Source organism: Barbus barbus, assembly GCF_936440315.1.
Source record: "Barbus barbus genome assembly, chromosome: 3".
Lineage (NCBI taxonomy): Eukaryota > Metazoa > Chordata > Actinopteri > Cypriniformes > Cyprinidae > Barbus > Barbus barbus.
In genome coordinates, this window is record NC_136731.1 from 4,705,675 (window position 1) to 4,729,449 (window position 23,775).

The 23,775-nt window shown below is 39.0% G+C and overlaps 2 protein-coding genes across 3 annotated transcripts; both read left to right on the forward strand.

Moving 5' to 3' along the window:
* Nucleotides 1-1,762: 1,762 nt before the first annotated feature.
* LOC306854883 (CD48 antigen-like) lies at nt 1,763-7,414 on the forward strand. 2 transcript variants are annotated; one of them, XM_079393180.1, is made up of 6 exons: nt 1,763-1,853; nt 2,502-2,754; nt 5,282-5,580; nt 6,047-6,313; nt 6,444-6,566; nt 6,665-7,413. In XM_079393180.1, exons 3-6 carry the CDS (start codon nt 5,373-5,375, stop codon nt 6,808-6,810), a joined length of 744 nt encoding a protein of 247 aa, XP_079249306.1. In that variant the 5' UTR covers nt 1,763-1,853; nt 2,502-2,754; nt 5,282-5,372; the 3' UTR covers nt 6,811-7,413. The 2 variants fall into 2 exon arrangements, with proteins under 2 accessions (XP_079249306.1, XP_079249307.1); XM_079393181.1 differs by lacking the exons at nt 1,763-1,853; nt 6,444-6,566 and adding an exon at nt 2,264-2,396 and having other exon boundaries at nt 6,665-7,414.
* Nucleotides 7,415-11,721: 4,307 nt separating this feature from the next.
* On the forward strand, nt 11,722-13,432 carry LOC306854764 (C-type mannose receptor 2-like). The gene is made up of 5 exons (XM_079393000.1): nt 11,722-11,776; nt 11,847-12,209; nt 12,294-12,626; nt 12,744-12,844; nt 13,010-13,432. Exons 1-5 carry the CDS (start codon nt 11,740-11,742, stop codon nt 13,142-13,144), a joined length of 969 nt encoding a protein of 322 aa, XP_079249126.1. The 5' UTR covers nt 11,722-11,739; the 3' UTR covers nt 13,145-13,432.
* Nucleotides 13,433-23,775: the final 10,343 nt, after the last annotated feature.

Sequence of the window (23,775 nt, forward strand, 5' to 3'; positions counted from 1 at the left end):
CTCTGGTTTGATGAGACCAAGATAGAACTTTTTGGCCTTAATTCTAAGCGGTATGTGTGGAGAAAACCAGGCACTGCTCATCACCTGTCCAATACAGTCCCAACAGTGAAGCATGGTGGTGGCAGCATCATGCTGTGGGGGTGTTTTTCAGCTGCAGGGACAGGACGACTGGTTGCAATCGAGGGAAAGATGAATGCGGCCAAGTACAGGGATATCCTGGACGAAAACCTTCTCCAGAGTGCTCAGGACCTCAGACTGGGCCGAAGGTTTACCTTCCATCAAGACAATGACCCTAAGCACACAGCTAAAATAACGAAGGAGTGGCTTCACAACAACTCCGTGACTGTTCTTGAATGGCCCAGCCAGAGCCCTGACTTAAACCCAATTGAGCATCTCTGGAGAGACCTAAAAATGGCTGTCCACCAACGTTTACCATCCAACCTGACAGAACTGGAGAGGATCTGCAAGGAGGAATGGCAGAGGATCCCCAAATCCAGGTGTGAAAAACTTGTTGCATCTTTCCCAAAAAGACTCTGGCTGTATTAGATCAAAAGGGTGCTTCTACTAAATACTGAGCAAAGGGTCTGAATACTTAGGACCATGTGATATTTCAGTTTTTCTTTTTTAATAAATCTGCAAAACTGCCAACAATTCTGTGTTTTTCTGTCAATATGGGGTGCTGTGTGTACATTAATGAGGAAAAATAATGAACTTAAATGATTTTAGCAAATGGCTGCAATATAACAGAGTGAAAAATTTAAGGGGGTCTGAATACTTTCCGTACCCACTGTATATATATATATATTGGTGGAGGGACTGGGGGTTGGGGGTTGGGGGGTGACTGGGTAATAGTAAACCAAATTTTCCATTTTTGACTAAAGATTTTTCTTTTCCCCGGTGTATTGACTTGCACGTTTTAATTATTCGCCAAAAGACTAGTAATGTGCACTAAAAAATAAGTAGGGTCATTTTTGATTTCATGACGACTTTAATCATTTTCAAAATCATTGACAGGTTTGTCCCATCCTCACGCCTGTAAACACATCATCAAAGAAGAGAACAGATGAAGTTGAAGAAAGTTATTTCAAGTGCACAAAAAAATTATAATAGTGATGCACACGGATCATTTATAATAAATGACATAAAACGATAATTGTCTATTTTTATTTCATGTTGACTTTAACTCCAGTCAGACAGTGAGATCATAGAGAGGAAGTGAGAAAGTCCAAATATGGAGAGGCTAAGAAAAGCTCACATTTCAGAGAGCCTAGAGCCGAACCTATTAAAGTGATATTAAAGAAGAAGAAGACATGTACAGAAAATAAGAAATGGCGGATGAACAAATAGACTGAATTAAATGACATTCTTTGCCGGAGATGAGAAAAATATGCAATGACGCAAGAAAAAATAAGCAGCCACAGTTGTGCACTAACCATTTCTGAGAACAGCCTCATTGGTTTATGACATACAGGAGCTTTTACATGCCCCTCTCTACAGCAGCAGCTTCTGGTAAGTGCTTCGATGTCCTCATTGATGTAAGAAGGATATGTAGGAAGGATATGCTGCTCCTATGCTGCTCACTTTGGTTATACAAAATATCCTTAGGTTTTTGTTGGTGTTGTGTGAAGAATACTTGTACCTTCCTTTTGTCTTTCTACTAAAAATTCTGTTTTAGCGATTTTAACATTTGTTCATTAAAGAGGGCCTTAAAATGTCCAAGCCATCGTAATGAAATGAACATCAAATATAAGAGATGAGATGAGACGCTCTCTGAAGACAAGCTGATAGGTTGACTAGCGCAAAACAGTTGGTCTGCACACACTTCCTTCTGAGGGCTAGTGGTTTGTCAAGTGGTAAGTAAACAGTCAGATCAGTCTTCCTTTGCTCTATATCTGACCGTTTAGTTTTTTAGCTGACTGCAAGAACAGACGGATCAGAACAGACATACAGTACTGCATTTTAATTGTGTTTTTGTTTTTTAATTGAGATTTCCTGTCTAGGTGTGTATTTGCTATCACAAAGCTTTATTTGTTTCCACTAGATGGCGCTTGTACTTAGACACTTGCTTATCATAGTATAACTTTGCATTCGTTTAACTTTATATTTTGGTTATTTTACAATATTTATTGTGATTTCTATACTGAATTATTGTTTACTTGAGCAAGATTGAAAAATAGTTTTTGGTTGTTTTATTTTATTCCCATCTTGCCTTTGTATATCACTTCCTGTTGTATACCTCTTCCCGCCATTGTCATCTGCGGGAAGAGATGGAATGTTAAAAGTGTGTGGAATGTTATTGTTAAAAGGTTTAAGGTTTCTCTGTATGATTACAAGTCATCCGTCCAAGAAACTTCAAGATGTAACCCCCTCTCTTAGCTTACAAGCAGGCAAAAGTGGTATGTTGATGTATTTTTTGTTCATTTAAGAGTTTAAAGTCCTATACGTGTTTTCTGTGTAACTGAATGTGTGACTGGTGTTTGTTATTCGTCCTGTTTATTTAGTTCTGCGGTGTTGTGTTGGCGTTGGTGTCCATAAGTGCATTAAACATCTTTAAAAGAAACCTCAGCCTTCGCGTTGTGACTATGGGAGGCATCAGGTGATTTAAATAAGGTTCACCGAGTGTTTTACACAAAACGCTCTACTTCCTCTTCTAGTAGATAACATCATCACAGCAGGTCAGACTCCATCCGTCTGCTGCAATGGAAATTGGTCACTTTCTCGTGTTCTTCATGACGGTTCTGATCTCCAGCACAGGTACCAAAACCCATTTACTTTACTCTGGGTATTAGTTAATGGTTATTTATATGGTTGTGAAAATATTCCTATTTAAAGTGATGATTGATTTCTATAACTGGCTAGATGAGTGGCGTGCACAGACCTCTGGAGGGGCATGGGAGAAATCGCATTCCTTGGGGCACATCGATAAGACCAAAAGAGCACTTTAGCATTGACTATTGACCAAGGTTATTTTCGTAAAAGAAAACTAAGACGAAAACGATTGATGAAAAAACTATTTTGTACACTGACATAAAATAATAATGTCAAAATATTTGAAAAACTAAAACAAAACAAAACTAACAACAGTTATTGAAAAACTACTCAAAATAAAATAATAATAATTAACAAAAATAAATAATCGTTTTCGTAATCATTACGTTCTCACCCCTTGGTGGAAACATATAGCCTATGAGCTGTGTGACGGTTTAGGGAAATACCTGTAAATGGTGCACATGGGGTTATCTGACGGAGAGAGTCCTACACGGGTCCTGTTTGGTAAACGTGCACCAGCAGTACTTCACTGAACACCCGACCCGTTATCCCACAGCAGCACATTTTATTTCTGGTCCAGACCAGAACCGTTTGACATAAAGACCACGAGTTGCGACCCAAACCGAATCCGCATTAATCTACAACATCAGGTAGGCAAAATTTATTTTCTCATGTAACACAAGACGTCAAACCAACATTAGGCTTTCCTGTAGCGCAAATAGTAGAGCATGGCGCTAGCAACGCCAAGATCATGGGTTCGATTCCCAGTGAAAGCAAGAGCTGATAAAATGTAGAAACTGTAACTTGAATGCAATGTAAGTCACTTTGGATAAAAGCGTCTGCTAAATGCATAAATGTAAATTAGGCAAGTTGGTGCTTTCTGTAAACAATAGGCCTACAAAACTTGGCCTAGCATCACTCTGCCAAACTTTCGAACAAATATGATAGGCTTATAATTCTTCATAAATAAAGAAAAGAACATATTCAAATATGAGCCTTTACTGTTAAATGCGATTGCCGTTATTATTATTGAATTTCATTAGTCCCAGTTATGATTTATGTGCAGCTTTTCACGGAAAATTGAGCAAGACATGACAGTTACGATATCATGATTATGGTTAAATAAGAAAAAAGACATATAAACAAATTAGGTTACATTTATTTTCCTATTAAATCTCTCAACACACCATTAGATGACATTAAACGCAACTCTGTAGATTTATTTAGTAAAAAGGCTTGACTGCTTCCTTTGGTGTATGTTTGTATTAGAGCTGTCAACATTAACGCATGCGATTAATCAAAAAATGTCACGCGTTAATATTTTTTTACGCAAATTAAACGTTTGACCCCAACGTCTTCCCGTCATTGCAGAGCGGAAGGTAATCTATCGTTGTGTGATACGTAGGGATGGAGAGACGACTCCAAAAGAGTTGATTCCTCGACTCTGAATAGCCCTCGGTATCGACTCTGAATAGCCCTCGACTCTCGGTATCGACTCTGAATAGCCCTTGACTCTCGGTATCGACTCTGAAATCGCTGATGTCTTCACAGATTCTCAAGTCCAGTGCATGGCAGTTGAGTGCTGTATATCAGCAAGGAGTGAACAATATTAAGGTGCAGAAGCAGCACGGGCTCAGTGTGCTTTATTTAGTGCTCAGCTATGATCCGCGGATGTTTACCACCATTATTTAGATTTTTTTTCTCTCTCTCTCTGTCTCAGCATAGTGATTATCTTTTCACACAGTAATACTATCTTTCATAGACATATTCACGTTTATTATTACTATTACTAATTACATTTTACTTCTGTACTGATTTATAAAAAAAGGTTTATATATTAAAAAGCTCAAGCGAGTGAAAAAACATATAAACTGCCTACAGGCTACTTTTCTTACGTTAAAAGGTAGGCTCTCCCAATTTTAAATTAGAAACAGCCGTCTCGTGCCTTTTTTTTTCTTCTTTTTTTTTGTGAGGCGAACAAAAATGTGACACGTGGCGGAGGTGGCCTAATGGTTAGAGAGTCAGACTCGTAATCGAAAGGTTGCGGGTTCAAGTCCCCGGCCGGCAGGAATTGTAGGTGGGGGGAGGGAACGTCCAGCGCTCTCTCCACCCTCAATACCACGACTGAGGTGCCCTTGAGCAAGGCACCGAACCCCCAACTGCTCCCCGGGCGCTGCAGCATGGCTGCCCACTGCTCCGGGTGTGTGTTCACGGTGTGTGTGTGCGTGTGTGTGTGTGTGCATTTGTTCACTACTCACTGCTGTGTGTGTGCACTTGGATGGGTTAAAGGCAGAGCACCAATTTCGAGTATGGGTCACCATACTTGACAATACGTCACGTAATTAAATTAATTAATTAAAGGTGTGAAAGGTTCGGTTTCCTTAAACTAGTTAGTCATGCATTTCTTTATTTCAACACATTTACATGTAAATCCTAGTATTTTAAATTTGCGATTAATCATGATTAATCACAGTCCAAAATGAATACCTCTTCTTCTTGTTCTTCTCCTCAGCATCCGGACCTGGAGACCATGTGTTCGTACAGACAGGGGGCTCTGTTGAACTGGATATAAAACACTGCCAGAGTTTGATAAATTAGTCTGGATGAAAGATGAATCAGAAACTATTGTCAGATTCGTTAGTAAGTCTGGAGATATAAAAGATTACAGTTCAGATTACAGAGTGAAGTTCAATACTGAAACCTTCTCTCTAACACTGAGGAACATGAAGAAGACAGACAGTGGACTCTACTTGGCAAAAACAAGACGAGAAAAAGAAATATGTGTTGCTGAACACAACGTATCAGTTATAGGTGATTGCATATTGGACAATTTTTCTTTTTTACTATGGCATTATGACATTTTCAGATGAGAATAGCAATAGAATCTACATTATAATGTAACAGAAACAGGAGAATATGAAGGATAGTTAGCTGTGCATCTGCTCACAAAGAAAAAAATGTACAATGTTTTTTTTGTTTGTTTTTTCAATCTCAGGCATATCTGCAACGGCAAAGACTATTATTTGTATATGCAAATGGAGGCAAATACATTTTTAACAAATTTTTAACTCTCTTGATCTATAAAGAGCACCTAAAAGGTGTCATATAGAAAGTCACTCATCAAGGCACCAGAATAATTTACTGAAAGAACATTTTTAAAGATATTTTATTTCACTTTATTTCATTGCATTGCATGTCCAAGTCAGGCTTCACCTTTGCTGCAACATGCTCTTTGAAAAGTCTTGACCTATAACCTCTCCACACAAACATGTTTCAGATCCAGTGGATTCTCCTGTTCTGAAATGGGACGTCACCAGAATAAGTGTTAACGCCTGTATTGTGAACGTCTCATGCAGTGGGCGTGATCATACGATCAGCAACAGCTACCACAGCAACAACTGCCCTCAGGAGGAAGTGACATCGTTTGGAATCCAGACTCTAGCCCTGTATTGTATGGAGAACGTAGTTGTTTGTAACTACAGCAACCCAGTCAGCTGGAAGAAGGACACAAAAGAGATTAAGCAACTTTGCCCACCTCATGAAGGTAAATACTACTCTTACATCGTCCATATTTGAATTCTTAGCAGTTTATTCTCAAATTAAAATACTAAAACATATATTTCATTTTAGCATATGATTGTTGATTGTTAATGTGAAAGATTTAATTTCACCAGAGAATCTCAAAGAAAACAACAGTTCTTTTCCTCTCCATTGGCTCTTGGTCATCGCTGGTGTATCAGTGCTGGTTTTCACAGCAGTTTCTGTAATATGCTGCTCTTACAAGAAGCGTAAAGAGAGTATGTTTGCCTTAATGAAATAGAAATGACTGTATAGCCTCAGTATGATTTTTTAGTATGCAAGTCACTTTCTAAATCTAATCTATTAAATCTCTTAGGTGCCCAACAGAATGATCAGACAGGTTGTGGAGAAGTTCATGTAATGGACAGATCATCTGCCTCTGAAGCAGACCACACAATTTATTCAACAGTGTATTATTCAACAGTCGTGGAAGACGACCTGCGCATACATAGCAAAGGTTAAATCTATCTAAAAATGTGTTTGTCAATAGATACTGTATATTCAAATATTTTTTTAACATCATTTTCAGCATACTAAGCCAAGCATGCAAATTTAAGTCATTCATTAGTAATGAGTCATAATATGAGTGATAATTGTTTTGTTGAAGTTTCCTTATTACCATTAAACTGTTTGTTTGTTTAATTAACTGTATTCTGACTTTTGAAAGAAGTGAAATTAAGTGAAATTTGTAAGAACTGTACAGTGGAATTCTTTCAGTTGTAGAATAGAGAGTTGCATAAAGAACCTCATCGTATTCCAAATTCTGACAGATTCTCCGGGCATTCTGATCCATCACATGTTGTCATCTCGAACTTGACATGACGTGAATGCATTATAAATGTAAGTAGATAATGAATTGATTATTTAAGTGAGGCCTTGAATATTAATAATGTTGCCTTTAAGGGAATTTTTTGTAACGGACTTAAAGAGCACAAAATGATAAACCGTTTAAATGTTAACAGAAGTGTGTTGTTGTGTTCAGATGATATATTTCTGTAATGGGTCACTTTCTTTTTCAGGCTGATATGAAGGAATCTGTGAAATAAATATGTCTTGTTTTAATGTATGAAACCTGGAAGCATCTAGTAAACATTGGTGAGGGGAAAGGAGTTTGTTAGACTAAACGTCTAAAGTTCTGGTCCACATGGCAGTTTATTTAGAACTGAGACGAACATGTAAAGTGGCCATAGATAGTTTGGTTTGTTTTACTTGTCATTTAGGGGCAGGGTTATATAACCGGAGAGGGTTGTAACGTCACTTTTGTTGATGACTGTGACACTGCGGAGGTGAGCAATTGAAAGTCTCTCTGTAAAAATATCAAGGATTTACAAAGAAAAACAGAACTGAGGTAAGACACTAGAGTCTGATCGTAATTTAATTCAAGATAAAGTTAATGGATTTTAAATGACAGATCTGGTAGCATTTGAATCAGCACAATGTCTTCTTTAATTGATTCAAAAGTTATGAATAATTAAGATTTTTAATGTTTTTTTGAAACAAGTCTCTGATGCTCACGCATTTATTCAGTACAAATTACAATACAAACAATAATATTGTGAAATATTAATACAACTATTTTCTATTTTAATACATTTAATGTATTTGAGTTTTTTTCCTGAGATGCAAAGCTAAATCAAGCAGTCATTACAGTCTTCAGCGTTACATAATCCTTCAAAAATCATTCTAATATGCTGTAATGTTTACAATTTTAATGTTTCAAATGAAATAGAAGTGAGGGTGGTGATGAAGTCCTTTTAAAATCCAGACTACATTCAAACACAAGATCAAAAATGTTCATGTTTTCTCATTATGTTACAGACATTTGAAACAAACTTGTGTTGCAAACACTTATTGGTCTCCTCTAAACAACAATGTAAATAATAATAATAATAATAATAGGTTTTTTACACACAAAATCTTGACTTGTCACACAATTTCTGAAAGCTGGCACTCGAACAGCAGAAGCACACACCAAATCTGCAAAACCATACACTAATTCACAAACTGACTCAGATTTCAATTTCATAAAACACTTTTTGCACACAATTCTAACACAAAATCTAACAGGAATTAATATTATGGCAAATGTTTGCTTTTGAGGTGTGTTTGTGATATTTTGAATAATAATAATAATGGCATGCTCTTGATTTTGCCAAGGAATAGCCTGAAATTATTGTTAGAACTATTATTTTTTATATTTTAGTATTTTGTGTTCAACTGTGGACTTGCTGAACGTCAAGATTATCTTTTTTGCCTAAATTGTTTTGTCAAGTGATGAGATGAGACATGCAAATGATCAATTTGAATATGAAAATTATTCACATTTAATTTACAAAAGTCAGCGTGTGTTTGTGTTACACTTGCGTGAAGCCAAAAGCCAAATTAGGATGCAGACTGAACCTCCGCTTCTCATTCTGATGCTCATTGTGAAGTTTAAATGTTAATCGAAGTCTACATTTGGGTGTTCCTGTGGGTCAGAGTTTCTATAGCGGTTCACTTTTAATTCCAGGCTAAAATGAAGAAATCTGTAGCAACTTCGCAATTAATCACAAAGAAACAGTAACTACATTGACATAAACATGACATTTTTGAATAGAAAGAATGAAATAGTATTTTCTTGTAAAAATGTACTCCAGTCATCTTTGTTTTATTTAAAGAGTTTGAAAATCCTTCTTTTATTTTTTCCCCAGTTTGTCTCAGACCGAATCTGTGCACTTTTTCAAAGATTTGCCATCACTAACCTCATTAAGCAGACACTCATCAAAGTGAGTTTCAGTCAACACACGATGACGTGTTATGACTTATGGTTTTACTGCACAAGGGCGCCCTCCAGCTACCAGTATGAATGAAACAGCTACAGCTACTCACTACACCTTATTTTGGGTAAAAATAGGGAAAATAATACTTCTCTCTTAGTTTTTCTCCAGTGTTTTTAATCATAATGATTTATAATAAATCATTGACCTTTCTAAGCAATTACAGTTATAGGCCTCCATAGGCATGTTAACAGGTCATGCTGCAGTAATTCAACTCAAATTGTGAAACTCGTGTATTAAATTAATTCAATGCACACAGACTGAAGTAGTTTAAGTCTTTTGGTTCTTTTAATTGTGATGATTTAGGCTCACATTTAACAAAAACCCACCAATTCACAATCTCAACAAATTAGAATACTTCATAAGACCAATTAAAAAAACATGTTTAGTGAATTGTTGGCCTTCTGGAAAGTATGTTCATTTACTGTATTTGTACTCAATACTTGGTAGGGGCTCCTTTTGCTTTAATTACTGCCTCAATTCGGCGTGACATAGAGGTGATCAGTTTGTGGCACTGCTGAGGTGGTATGGAAGCCCAGATTGCTTTGATAGCAGCCTTCAGGTCATCTGCATTGTTGGGTCTGTTGTCTCTCATCTTCCTCTTGACAATATCCCATAGATTCTCTATGGGGTTCAGGTCAGGTGAGTTTGCTGGCCAATCAAGCACAGTAACACCATGGTCATTGAACCAGCTTTTGGTACCTTTGGCAGTGTGGACAGGTGCCAAGTCCTGCTGGAAAATGAAATCAGCATCTCCATAAAGCTTGTCAGCAGAAGGAAGCATGAAGTGCTCCAAAATCTCCTGGTATATGGCTGCGTTGACTGTGGACTTCAGAAAACACAGTGGACCAACACCAGCAGATGACATGGCAGCCCAAATCATCACTGACTGTGGAAACTTCACACTGGACTTCAAGCAACATTGATTCTGTGCCTCTCCTCTCTTCCTCCAGACTCTGGGACCTTGATTTCCAAATGAAATGCAAAATTTACTTTTATCTGAAAAGAGGACTTTGGAGCACTGAGCAACAGTCCAGTTCTTTTTCTCCACAGCCCAGGTAAGACGTTTCTGGCGTTGTCTCTGGTTCAGAAGTGGCTTGGTAGCCCTTTTCCTGAAGATGTCTGAGCGTGGTGACTCTTGATGCACTGACTCCAGCTTCAGTCCACTCCTTGTGAAGCTCTCACAAGTGTTTGAATCAGCTTTGCTTGACAGTATTCTCAAGCTTGCAGTCATCCCTGTTGCTTGTTCACCTTTTCCTACCCAAATTCTTCCTTCCAGTCAACTTTGCATTTAATTTGCTTTGATACAGCACTCTGTAAACAGCCACAGCTTTCAGTAATGACCCTCTGTGACTTGCCCTCTTTGTGGAGGGCGTCAATGTTAGTCTTCTGGATCATTGTCAAGTCAGCAGTCTTCCCCATCATTGTGGTTTCAAAGAACAAGAGATACCCGGAATTTATACTGTAGGGATGGGCATTAATGGAAACTCAAATGTACACTCACCTAAAGGATTATTAGGAACACCATACTAATACTGTGTAGTGGAGATGAGTGCTACCCGGTGGGGTCTTCTGCTGTTGTAGCCCATCCGCCTCAAGGTTGTGCGTGTTGTGGCTTCACAAATGCTTTGCTGCATACCTCGGTTGTAACGAGTGGTTATTTCAGTCAAAGTTGCTCTTCTATCAGCTTGAATCAGTCGGCCCATTCTCCTCTGACCTCTAGCATCAACAAGGCATTTTCGCCCACAGGACTGCCGCATACTGGATGTTTTTCCCTTTTCACACCATTCTTTGTAAACCCTAGAAATGGTTGTGCGTGAAAATCCCAGTAACTGAGCAGATTGTGAAATACTCAGACCGGCCCGTCTGGCACCAACAGCCACGCTCAAAATTGATTAAATCGCCTTTCTTTCCCATTCTGACAATCAGTTTGGAGTTCAGGAGATTGTCTTGACCAGGACCACACCCCTAAATGCATTGAAGCAACTGCCATGTGATTGGTTGATTAGATAATTGCATTAATGAGAAATTGAACAGGTGTTCCTAATAATCCTTTAGGTGAGTGTACATATTCTAATATTTTGAGATACTGATTTTTGACTTTCATGAGCTGTAAGCTCTGATCATCAAAATTAAAACAAAAAAACTTTTGAAATGTTTTACTTTATATGCAATGAATCTAAAATATATGAAAGTTTCACTTTTTGAAATAACTTGCAAGAAAAAATTAACTTTTTCTCGACATTGTAATTTATTGAGATGCACCTGTATATGTTGTCTTTTACAGAATTGCTGATTGACCACTCCTTTAAAGTAAATATATTAGGTGAAAGAGGTTCAGATGACAAAAAGTGTGAGAATGTCTGCAAATAAGAAATAATGAGACAAAAGCCTTTCAATAATACATAATACTACATGGTTGAATAACCTACTGAGTGATAATTCAAATTAAAATGAATGTGTTCATCAGTAGTATGTGCTTCCTCTTTACTCGTCAATTTGCTATGACAATTTTCACACTTGTGGGGCCTATTTTCATTATCTTGCCTAGGGCCCCACAACCTTACGGACCGGCATGGATGGGAGTCTGTTAGTGCTGCTTCTGCTGTCAGGTTGGTTTGGTCATTTGTATTTATGATGATGTGTTCACATGTAAATGGTTTAACTTATTGATTTTAACAGGACTCTTCTGGAGCAGTTCTGCTCTTTCTCGACAGTACCACTATATAAATGTGAGCATGTCGTGGCCAGAGGCTCAGAGTTACTGCAGAGAGAGATTCACGGATCTGGCAACCGTAGACAGCATGGACGATGTGAACAGGCTGGTAAATATAGTGGATGCTGGATACAGTGGATCAGTGTGGATTGGTCTGAAGAGGGGGACACAGAAACGCTGGAGGTGGTCTAATGGAGAAAATACAACTTCCCAGTACTATAACTGGGCTTCAGGACAGCCAAATGAGGATGGAGATTGTGTAGCTACTTACTCTGGGTCTTGGCATAGTACGGCATGCAGATATTCACGATATTTTACGTGCTACATAGGTGAGTTCTTGTAAAATGATGAATGTGCAGTTTAAGCTGAGAAAGAAAAGTTTCAAACTGATTTTTTTTTACAACTCTTAATAGGAAATACTACATACCTGATACAATCAGCTAAAACCTGGAGTGATGCTCAGAGCCACTGTAGACAGCATTACACAGACCTGCCCACCATCCACAACTCTGCAGAAAATAACCAGATAAATCAAATTCTTTTATCTGGTTATTACATCTGGATCGGTCTGTTCCAGGACTCTTGGGAATGGTCTGATAAATGGGTCCTCTTCTTCAGACACTGGGCAGCAGGTCAACCATCTAACAGTTCAGGATCTGGTAACTGTGTTGGCATGTCAAGGTTAGACTCTGGGAAATGGGCTCAATACAGTTGTGATCTACAGCAACCTTTTATCTGCCAAGGAGGTGAGTTTCCCCCATTCAAACACTTCACTCTTAAAACAGACGTTACAATTTAAACATGTTTTAATTCATTTATCTGTCTTCTCTGTTGAGGATGACTTTAACTCTGTATTTCTCTAGATGACAAGTTGATTAAACAACAGATTGTAAAACTAAAATTGTCCTGTACTGGCAAATGCACATTGAATGATCCTTCACTACAGACGGCCATTCTGAACGAGGTTTGTATCCACCTTAAACACCTGAGTTCAGATTCACTGTCAAATTCAGAATAAATAACTGCGCCCTGGCAACCATCCCCAACACCCGACAGCTTTGTGTTTTCTCTCATTACACATTATAGCTGTTATTAAGTTTGATTTGATTCTTTCTTTCTGGTCTTCCAGATAAGTAGAAAGCTGAAAAGCATGGGGCTTGAAAGTGACAGAAAATTAAGCTGGAGAAAGGGGCATGATGGAGAGGTGTTTCATCAGGAGAGAAACCCTAGAGCGAGTTCAAATAATGCATGTAAAAGGCAGTAAAAGTGCATTTACCTTTTTATTCAAGTAAACTTTAAAACAGATTCAAAGAATGTAAAAGTAGATTTTTTTAGATTGAGTGTGAAGTAGCCGTAGTAGTATTTAAACATCGTAAAAGGTGATGGTATGTAATATTTATGGGCAAAAATCATCCTGCATATTATTCCTATTATTATGTGAGGCCTAGCTGTGTCAAAATTGAAAAATTGTTTTTGTGTTTTTCTTTTGAAATTAATGAATGATTTAATGAACTTTAATATGCTATATGATAAAAAATAAAATTTGCTATGTAAAACTGAAGTTAGTAAATTGGATCTTTATGAATTCACAACATCCTGCCCAAGGACTGCAGATGCAATGTAGCTTTATAGCCAACTCTGACAGCAGAAGCAGCACAAACAAAGACTGCTGATCTTCTTTGCTGTATTCTATTGAGAGATGAACAAATATAATTTAGATTATCATAGTCTCAAACAGCACCACATCCTCACAGTCATATTGCTAACAAAACTGCTACTTTCTCTGTCTAGTAAGATTCAGTCTTCTGGAACATAGTTATCTTAGAAAGTACAGGTTAAGGTGGGAATACCTATTCCTGTATTTTACATTCACATTATATTTCTTCATTTTCCAGATACTTTTATCCAAAGTAACTTACATTGTATTCAAAGTACAATATACATTTAATTAAACATTTACTTTTCATGCATTCCCTAAAATCAATCAAACACATAGTAACATTTAAATTTGATCATGAGCATCAGAATGATATGAGGAGGTTCAGTCTGCACCAAAACATGATATATTATCTAAAAGCAAATGTCTAAAATGTTTCCCAGTTGCAGTGAACATTTTTGCCCTCAGGTCAGATCACATGCTGATTTTTGTGGTGACGAGATTAGTTATTTTCATATTCAAATACTGCTCATTGCCATGATGTTTTTCTGTGTTGTATCACATTACTGGTCACAAAAGGCTCATTTTAAAGATTTAGTTTTTTTTTTACAATTACTTAAAAAAATACAGTTTTCAAAAATAAAATAACTCAAACTCTTTAAAAAATATGTATATGTAAATCTCAATATCCAAATCATGAGAATTTGTGTATTTCAATTTAAATGTGGCTCTACAAAATGCACATTTACTTACATTTGCATAGACACTGAAACACACAATACTGACGTTATTTACAACATCTAAACATGTCAATCACGATACAAACCTAATTATTTATGAACTTTACATACTATACTTTAATTAATATGAAATATAAAATATTTTGTTCTGTTCTGTGTGATTTCTGCTGCAAACTCGCCTCGAAGGACTTCGTGTTAAACAAGACTACACTTTAAACTATCAAAATATTTTTTAATATTGTTACCAAAAAATGAATTGCCCTGCATATTAAGGTCTGTTATATTTGTGTCTTTTTATATTCGCGATGAAATGAGTATGTTTAGGTTTGGGGGTAGGTTAAGGGGTCTAACTATCTTGTTTTTTAGATATAAAATTATAAAAATGCATTTATACTCATATCTTAATGATATAAAAGATTTAAAAAGAGCTGTAAATACTATATGGTAATTTTACATTTTAAACATTGTAATACATCCAAATTGTATGTTTCAGCATTCAAATGTACGTTTTGTTAAATACTTATGTATGAATAATAATACCAGGCTGTTCCATTATATAATCTATATACTGATTGTGTGTCATTACACGTCTGGAATTACTCCCTTCCTTCAAATCCATACCGACTACTAATATTAACCTACTACATTGTTGCCAGATCTGGCTAGAAAATCAAGCCATTGACATTTTACAAACCAAAGGCTGTGCAGTTACACTGCGTAATTGAAAAAATGTTTCAGTCATCACATCACAAAGCGTCTTAGGAGCAGTACTCATTCCCGTATCTCAGGGAACAGAGTACGTTTTGAAGCTACTGGTGTTGTATGGCTAAAAGGATGTGAAGAGACTGTAAGAGACGTATTCTGAGACACTGAAATGGCTAAATAGTTTCATGTGAACACTAGGTGGGGATATCATCTCTACCCAAGCCAGGAAATATATTGCATGATTTGCGTTGCTCTAGACATGTTTAACCACTAGAGAGGAAATTACCGCGGTTTAAATTTCTATCTCTGGTCAGCAGTTTGTAGCACAACAGTTTGTGCACAATTAGGCTCTGTAAAAACTAACACCACATTGATATTACCATAGTCATTTTGCAACTTATGCGTTCTATGAAAAGACTGACAGTGTTGAAGTGTTTGAAGATTACTCATGAATAGATTCAAATCTAGAAAAAGGCGCGAGTTAAAAAGAACACCACAAAACAGGAAGTCAGTTAAAAATAACTAGAAGCTGATGTGTTCATCATCACACAGAAGTCTCAAGAGCCAAAAGATTTTATACTGTAAGAAAAGTCAGTACTGGGGGTGGGTTTCTTGGGGGGTTCGGCGCTGGGGCTGCGATCTTGGCCTGGATGGGGTATTGGTGACTCTTGGGTGCTGTTTTTCTGGCGGCTGCATGCGGCGCTACTGGGGATGCCTGTGCCGGCGGACGTAGGTTGCCGGCCTGGCGGCTGCACTATTCCAGGGTTGGTCCGGGGGGGGCTTGGGGTTCTGGGGGCGCTCTGCCTCCCGGTTGGGGTTACGGCTGGGCCTGGGGGGCTTGGGTCCTGGTTGGTGTGCCGCCGGGAGCATGGGTTGGTGCATGCGCTTGGGCCCGGCCCTGGTGTGGGGGTCTTCGATGCATCGGTGCCTCCGCGGGGGGGGATCCAATAGAGGCAGGGAAAACGGGCCTAACCTGGGTGTCTTATTGTCTTATGTAGTCTGGGAGTTGAATGAGTGATGGGGTGGGGTAGTTTTTCCTCTGCTGTGGGGTCTGGTGGGCCGCCCCGGGCTGCCATGGGCCCTGGTCTGGATGGGCCTGGGCCCCCCGCCCTGGGCAGATTTGGGGTAACGGGGGTGCCTATGGGGGTCAGCGGGGGAGCTGGCTCCGAAGGGGGGGGTATTTTGCCCCCTCTGATGCTTTCCTCCCCATCCCTAAGGCTTCACTTCTCCCGCTCCATCACACCAACACATAGGTAGGGTTTTGAGGTGCGGGTGTGTCGCTGGGATGCGGGGGAGGTGGTACTCCTCTGTCTCCTCGTGGCCACCTGCATCTCAATCACACATTACAGCTTAGACATTCTCATTACTTACTGTCACATGACACATACATATAGGGCCTTGGGGGTGGGCACACTGAATGGCATCCGGAGGGCGGTCTGTTCATTCAGCCTTCCCTCTGGTGCCAGTGCCCACTTCTCAATTTTAAGTTGCACATAGACATTGAGGGCTCTAGGGAGGGGACGAGCTGACACAAGCTTGTGGAGGGTGCCCCTCCCCTGTTTTAAAGCACCCCTGTTTTAAAGCACCTTAGAACAACACACACCAACACTACATTTGAGCGGGTGAGGTGAAGCATGGGGTCTCTTTTTTTTTTTTTTTTTTTTTTTATCTCACACCCCTGTTCTCTGTTCTCTGTCCGGGGCCGGGGGCTGCGAGGATGAGCTGGCCGCCCGGTCGGGGTCTGGGCTGGTGGTCTTCTCTGCTGCTGCGGGGACCGGGGTGGTCTTCCTGTCCCCACGCCAGAGCGAAGGGGGTTCAGCTCCGGGATCGGGCGCTGATTACCCCTCTGGGGGTGGTGGTGCCTGGATCTAGGAGTATAGAGTGCATATAGGGAGTGTGAGTGTGGGTACCATGTCCATTTTTGTGTGTCTACATGTGGGGCGAGGGTGAGAATATTCGTTGCGTGCATGAGGGTGGGAACGTATGCTTGTGTATATGTGTGCTTGTTCGTCTACGTCTATGTGTCAGGTCGGGCCTTAGACTCCACCTCACTCATCATCTCAGTCGACCCCCACCCCACCACCATGCCCTGCCGGTGGAGGATGCCGCCGGTGCATTGGTGGTTTCTCGCGCCGGGGCAGGATGCTCGGGTGAGCGCTGGCCCACTCTCGGCGGTCGCTTGGCGGGGCCTGGCCCTACTGGCCTTGCTGGGCCCCGGTTGGGGGGTGGGGGGCCCTTGGATCTCCGGGCCCAGGGCTCGGTCTGCCCTGGTGTGGTCGGCTGCCGGCGGAGCCTGCGGGTTTGCCGCCACGGCACCCTGGGGTGTCTACACTGTGGCTGTCGGATGTCCCACCTTCGGGCTCTCCTCTGCCCTTTTCTGGGTGGGGGCCGCAGTTGTCCCTGCGGTGGTTCCCCTGGGGGTCCCGTGCCCTGGGGGGCCTCCGGATGTTTGGGGCCTGGGTCTCTTCCATGCCTGCTTCATGCCTTGCGGGATGGGGCTGTTGTTCCCCACACACACACTATTAAACATTTACATGGAGGAACCTTATGAACACAAGCGCGCTCACACACACAGGTGTACACTCAAGCATTCACATTGGTGTAAAAACGGGTGCTCACAGACACACATTGTTCTGATCTGCTGTTGCTTCAAAACTTATTTTGTAATATTAGTTATGCGTGTTGCTCAATAACATTTAACATTTAGAATTTATTGTGATTCATACAGATGTTGGTTGTTGCTGCAGTTTCTCTGATGTTGTGTCTTCTGTTGTGTCTTCTGTTGTTTTCTCTTTTTGTCAGCAGGTATCGAAGCAAATTGTCTGTTTTTTTTTTGTTTTGTTTTTTCCTCTCTCTCTCTATCCCCCATTCTCTTTTTTTTCCTCTCTCTCTCTCCCCCTTCTCTGTTGACTTTATCCACAATTTTTTTTTTTTTTTTTTTTTTTTTTCTAATTCCTTTTTTTTTTTTTTTTTTTTTTTTTTTTTTTTATTATTATTATTTTTATTATTATCATTATAATTATAATTATTATTTTTTTATTATTATTATTTTTATTTTTATTTTTTCTCTCTCTTGTTTTCTCTGTCCCCTGGTCTTGTCGGTCATAGTATGGTTAAATAAAAGGGTATATAAAATTTAATTAATTAATTAATAAAAAAAGAATAATATAAAAAAAAAAAAAAAAGGCTGTGAATGATGATAGCATAACTACACATACGTACTGTCATGTGTTATCTGTGTTACTGACAGGCCAAAAAAAAAAAAAAAAAAGAAAAGTCAGTACTGTTGTTTAAACATTTAGACTTGTCTTTTAATAATACATATTCTATAAAATGGCAATTATTCCATTTATAAGGAAACTGTGGTACAAATATACACCTCAAAGAGCAACTTAACTACATTATTAAAAATAATGTTTTCAAAAAGGGGGGTTTGTAGCGATGCAATAGAAGAACGTTGGTTCATCATCAAAGAAAAAGTGCCAGATTAAGTGTCTATTTTCACTAACTCCGCCTTTCATTGTGTGATTGGGCTAGTCATCATTACAAAGGACGCCAAATGGTCATCAGCTTAAGTGGTGCAGATGGTAAACCTGGTCAACCCGGGTTCGAATCTGCCTTTTGGCAAACTTTTTTTTCTCTCTTTTCAAATTTCAAATCACATGAGAAAAGCGTTTATTTTTTTATAAAAATAAAGGAAATAATCAAAAAGTTGAAAATAAAGTATTGGGTAGAGTTAGGGTAGGTGTAGGGAGGGCTTTATTGTCCCAATAAGGTGGCATCCATTTAATAATTTGTATTAAAATAAAAAACAATTACACTCACTCAATAAGTTATTATTGCATACTGTTTTATAATGTATTGCAATACTGAGGTGTAGATAATTGCCACTATTTGCAATAAGTAGTATAATAGCAGAAAATCCTGCTATTTTAACACAGTGTAAATAGCATCTATCGCTAAGAAAATGTTATTTTCACTTAGTGCTAGCCGCTGCTTTAAGTGATTCTACAACGGGTTACATTTGAGAGATATTGAGTTAGAAAATAAAGTAAATGAAGTCGCCTATAAGGTGATTAGTCTGATTAACATGACACACACAAAGAGGCATATACTCAATTTGAAGAATTCTGTTGTTTCAGGTTTCTAGATTCTAGGTTTATGTTTATCATTGTCATATACATTTTGCATTCTGCACTTTTTATATAGTTTTCAAGTATTTTAGTTCATATAATAATGTTTATTTATTTTAATCCCATGCTGAAAACAATAAAATAAAAACCAGCACATAATTTGAAATGGTTTTACTGATATATAATGAGAATTGTATTGTTTTTAATGGAAACTGTAATGGTGCCTGTTGGTCTCTACTGGTAATTGGTCCTTTAAAAAAAAAAAAAAAAAACGTAATGTAATCTAATGTAATATGTCCCAAAACACACTAGAGGAAACCATTATTTAATTATTTGAATGGTTAACCTGTTAACCTTCACTGCCATTTGTGGCCTCGCAGGTGAAAATAACCTACCTAAATTAAAATGGTAACAGTTTGTGACAAAGTGTGCTTACACAAACAAATTAGGTATCTTTGGAAAGAAGAGACTCTGGGCTTTACTATCTATCATCCAGAGTTGATAATGCTCCAAAAGATAAAAAGTTATAGGCACTGACGTGCCTTGAAAAATATTTTTCCACACTGAATGTTTTTTTATTTCATATACAAATACATGAAATAAGTCCTGGAGCAATCCAGAAAAGTAATGGATCGAAAGCCATGTGTCTCATGAGTTCATATTTCAAATTTGAAGAAGATACCATGAAAAATGAGATTCCTGCAATATTTTTTCTGAAACTATTTATAGTCCCCCCACCGCCCTGTTTGAGGAAAAATAACCACCAAATGGATTGCAGAATTATACAAGCTATTTTAGTCATTATACATGTTCCTGCATAGTTTTACAATTATAAAATAATTTATATTTGATTTATTTGAGCACTAAAAAATACAAAAATTATTATTTGAGTAATAAAGGAAAAAAAATAGAAAAAAATGCTTTGTATATAGTATGTATACTGAAGTATTCTTCGTTATTCGTTATTACAATGATAAATATCACTGCCAGACGTGAAGTGATATTGGCAGACATGATCATCCAGTCAGTAAACACACGCTGATGTGCTTCCATTCAGATTATAATCAAACAGATGGGCCATATAATCAATAATAGCTGATCAATGAATCACAATGATAGCCGTCATAGAGTCGCTAATAAACACGCTGATGTGCGTCCATACAGATTATAATCATGCAGACACGGCCACATTCCCCACACAATACACACACACACATATAAAAAATGTAGAAAAAAAAAAAACAGTTTTTTATGGATAAAGCAGATCGCTAAGTTACGCCCCGCTCAGATGACAGCGTCATAGCCCGCGTCAGAGCAGGCAGGAGGGAGCGCCAAATTCAAATAATCTATATTCCGCTTTTCTGAGACTTTTTTTTCCGTAGACGGTCTCATTATGTTTGTAAAACCGTATACTGCAACACCGTGTTCTTTTTTTACCACCAAGACACTGTTTTTGAGCGTAATTTATTATTTATGAACGGTAACAGGTTAAAAGTTGATAGTTTGTAATGTTTGTGCCGTTTTTTACTACCAGTCCGTCCCTGTGTACAGGTAAACTTCCACAAATTAGGTGCCACCACTGAAAAAGCTCGGTCACCTTTATTTTTTAATCTAGCTCTCGGAACATCGAGGAGCATCTGATTGGACAACCTCAGTGCTTTAACAGGAGTATGGACATGTAAAAGCTCTGATAAATAGGCAGATGCAAACCCGTTAAAAATTTTGAAAACAACTAATAAAATCTTGAAATCAATCCTGCAGCGGACAGGAAGCCAGTGTAGTGAAGTTACATTTACATTTAAATTTAGTCATTTGGCAGACGCTTTTATCCAAAGCGACTTACAATTGGGGAATACAAAAAGCGATTCATCTTGAAGAGGCAATCAGACAGAGGAAAATTAACATGCTCGTAACATCAAGTTTCAGTCATTGTTCAAATAAGTACAAGCTAGCAAGGGAAGGAGAGAGAGATAGAGGAAAAGATTAAGGTTTTTTTTTAGGATGAAGTCAAGTAGTGCCGAAAGAGATTAGTTTTCAGTTGTTGCTTGAAGATTGACAGGGAACCAGCATTCCGGATAGGGGTGGGAAGATTATTTCACCAGCCAAGAATGGTGAACAAGAATGTTCTGGAGAGTGATTTTGAGCCTCTCTGTGATTGTACCACAAGGCGTCGCTCACTAGCAGATCTCAGACTTCTGGAGGGGATGTAGATTCGTAATAGTGAGTGGAAGTAGGAGGGTGCTGAGCCTGTTGTCGTTCTGTATGCAAGCATCAGTGTCATCAAGGAGATGAAGAGAGGTGTAACATGGGCTCTTTTGGGCTCATTAAAGACCAGTTGTGCCGCTGCATTCTGAATCATTTGTAAAGGTTTTATTGTGTTTGATGGCAGTCCAGCCAGAAGAGCATTGCAGTAGTCCAGCCTAGAAACGACAAGGGCCTGGACAAGAAGCTCAGTCAGAAAGGGCCTGATCTTTCTGATGTTGTGTAGTGCAAACCTGCAGGATCGAGCAGTTTTTGCAATGTGCTCTTTGAAGGTCAGCTGGTCATCAAAGATTACCCCAAGATTTCTGACCGAAGTTGATGGGGTAATTATTGATCAGCCTAACTGAATCGTGAAGTCATGCTGTAGAGTCGGAGTGGCAGGGATGACAAGAAGCTCCGTCTTTGCCAGGTTGAGCTGTAGGTGATGTTCTTTCATCCATGCCGAGATGTCCGCCAGGCAGCCTGAGATCCGTGCATCTACCGTTGGGTCATCTGGTTGAAAGGAGAGCTAGAGATGTGTGTCATCGGCATAGCAGTGATAGGAGAAGCCATGTGCATGAATGATGGGACCCAGTGACGTAGTATATGTGGCGAAGAAGAGGGGTCCAAGAACCGATCCCTGAGGAACTCCAGTGACCAGTTGATGTGGTTTGGATACCTCCCCTCCCCAGGTCACCCTGAAGGATCTACCGGTGAGATAGGATTCAAACCAGCGAAGCGGAATCCCAGTGATGAGAGGGTAGACAGGAGGATCTGATGATTGACAGTGTCAAAAGCAGCAGAAAGAACCAGCAGAATGAGGACCGATGATTTGGACTTGGCCTTTGCAATTCGCAGGGCTTCAGTGACTGAGAGTAGAGCAGTCTCTGTTGAGTGGCCACTCCTGAAACCTGACTGTTTAGCATCCAGTTTGTTGTACTGTGAAAGAAACAGTGAGAGCTGGTTGAAGACAACTCGTTCGAGTGTTTTGGAAGGAGAGAGACAGGTCTGTAGTTTTCTAGAAGAGAAGCGTTTAATGTAGGCTTTTTGAGCAGTGGGGTTAGCCGAGCCTGCTTGAATGCTGTGGGGAAGATGCCTGTGAGGAGAGATGTGTTGATAATGTGTGTGAGTGCCGGTAAAGGGGGTCGCACACCGAACGAGAAGCGCAGCGCCGCGTCGCGTCGCGCCATGTCTTTAAAATTCGAACACATTGTTTTCTATGTGTGTACGCACACCGGCGGCGTCATTCGGCGTCTGTCCGCGGCGCCCAGCAACGACTCAGGACACTGTTCAAATTCCTGCCGCGCCACAGCGCGCCATCTGCATTGTTTTATATTAAATAACATCATATTTGTCTCAAATCGTTGTTAATACATTAGCCTATACCAAGATACCACTGCTGCAAAATACTGTACAGCTTACATTAGTTTTACAGCTTGAATAAAATGAAAACATATTCATTAAATGTATAATAAACGTAATCCTTTTAATCTTTTATATTTCTCTTGAGACATTTTTATATACGCAAAATATTACATTCACTGTCGTCGGCTGCCACCTACTGGATTTATCAGGACACAACCGTTACAACACACTTCAGGTCATTTAAATAGCGGAGTAGCGGACCGCAATGGACGACGAAAAACGAATCAACGAAGTAGGGAAATACCCAGAATTATATGCCACAAACCACAGATTCTTCAAAGACAACATAAGGAAGTCATCAGCGTGGAGGAAGATTGCCGGTGTCATCGGTTTTTCAGGTAAGAATGTTTAATTTACGATCTGAGGTAAAATGTTCAGTGACAGTCTAGCAACAACTGCATGTAATTGTACAGTACAATCATAAAATAACGTACAGTACAGACATTGTCTTAACTTCATAATGTCCTTAAAAATAACAATAATGTTGACCACAAACTGACAATTGTTATTTTAAGTAAACAATCGTGTTGAATTATGACAACCTACCTCAACAGGAATATGATTATAATTGAAGTTAACAAAGAAATAAGCATACCTTACACACAAAAAAATGTATCATCTTTGTTTTTATTGAGAAAAAAAATCATATTAGTAGCTACAGCATAAGAAATGTTGAAATTGCCTAGACAACAGATACAACAAAAGAATAACAGACTTTTCATAACACAGATACTTTTCATTGATTAACGTTGAAAACTCAGCTATTATCAATTAAAATAATACGTTTAAAATAATAATAATAATAACAAATGACGTTAAAACTCACCCATCTTGCAGCTCAGAACATGTTTCGAATTATAGAATGTACGCGTCTGGTGTGCGATACCTCGAGTTGTCCTAGACGCGGCGCTGCGCTTCTCGTTCGGTGTGCGACCCCCTTAAGAGTGTGGGAGAGATTGTTTGGAGAAGGTGTGAGGGGATTGGGTCGAGAGGA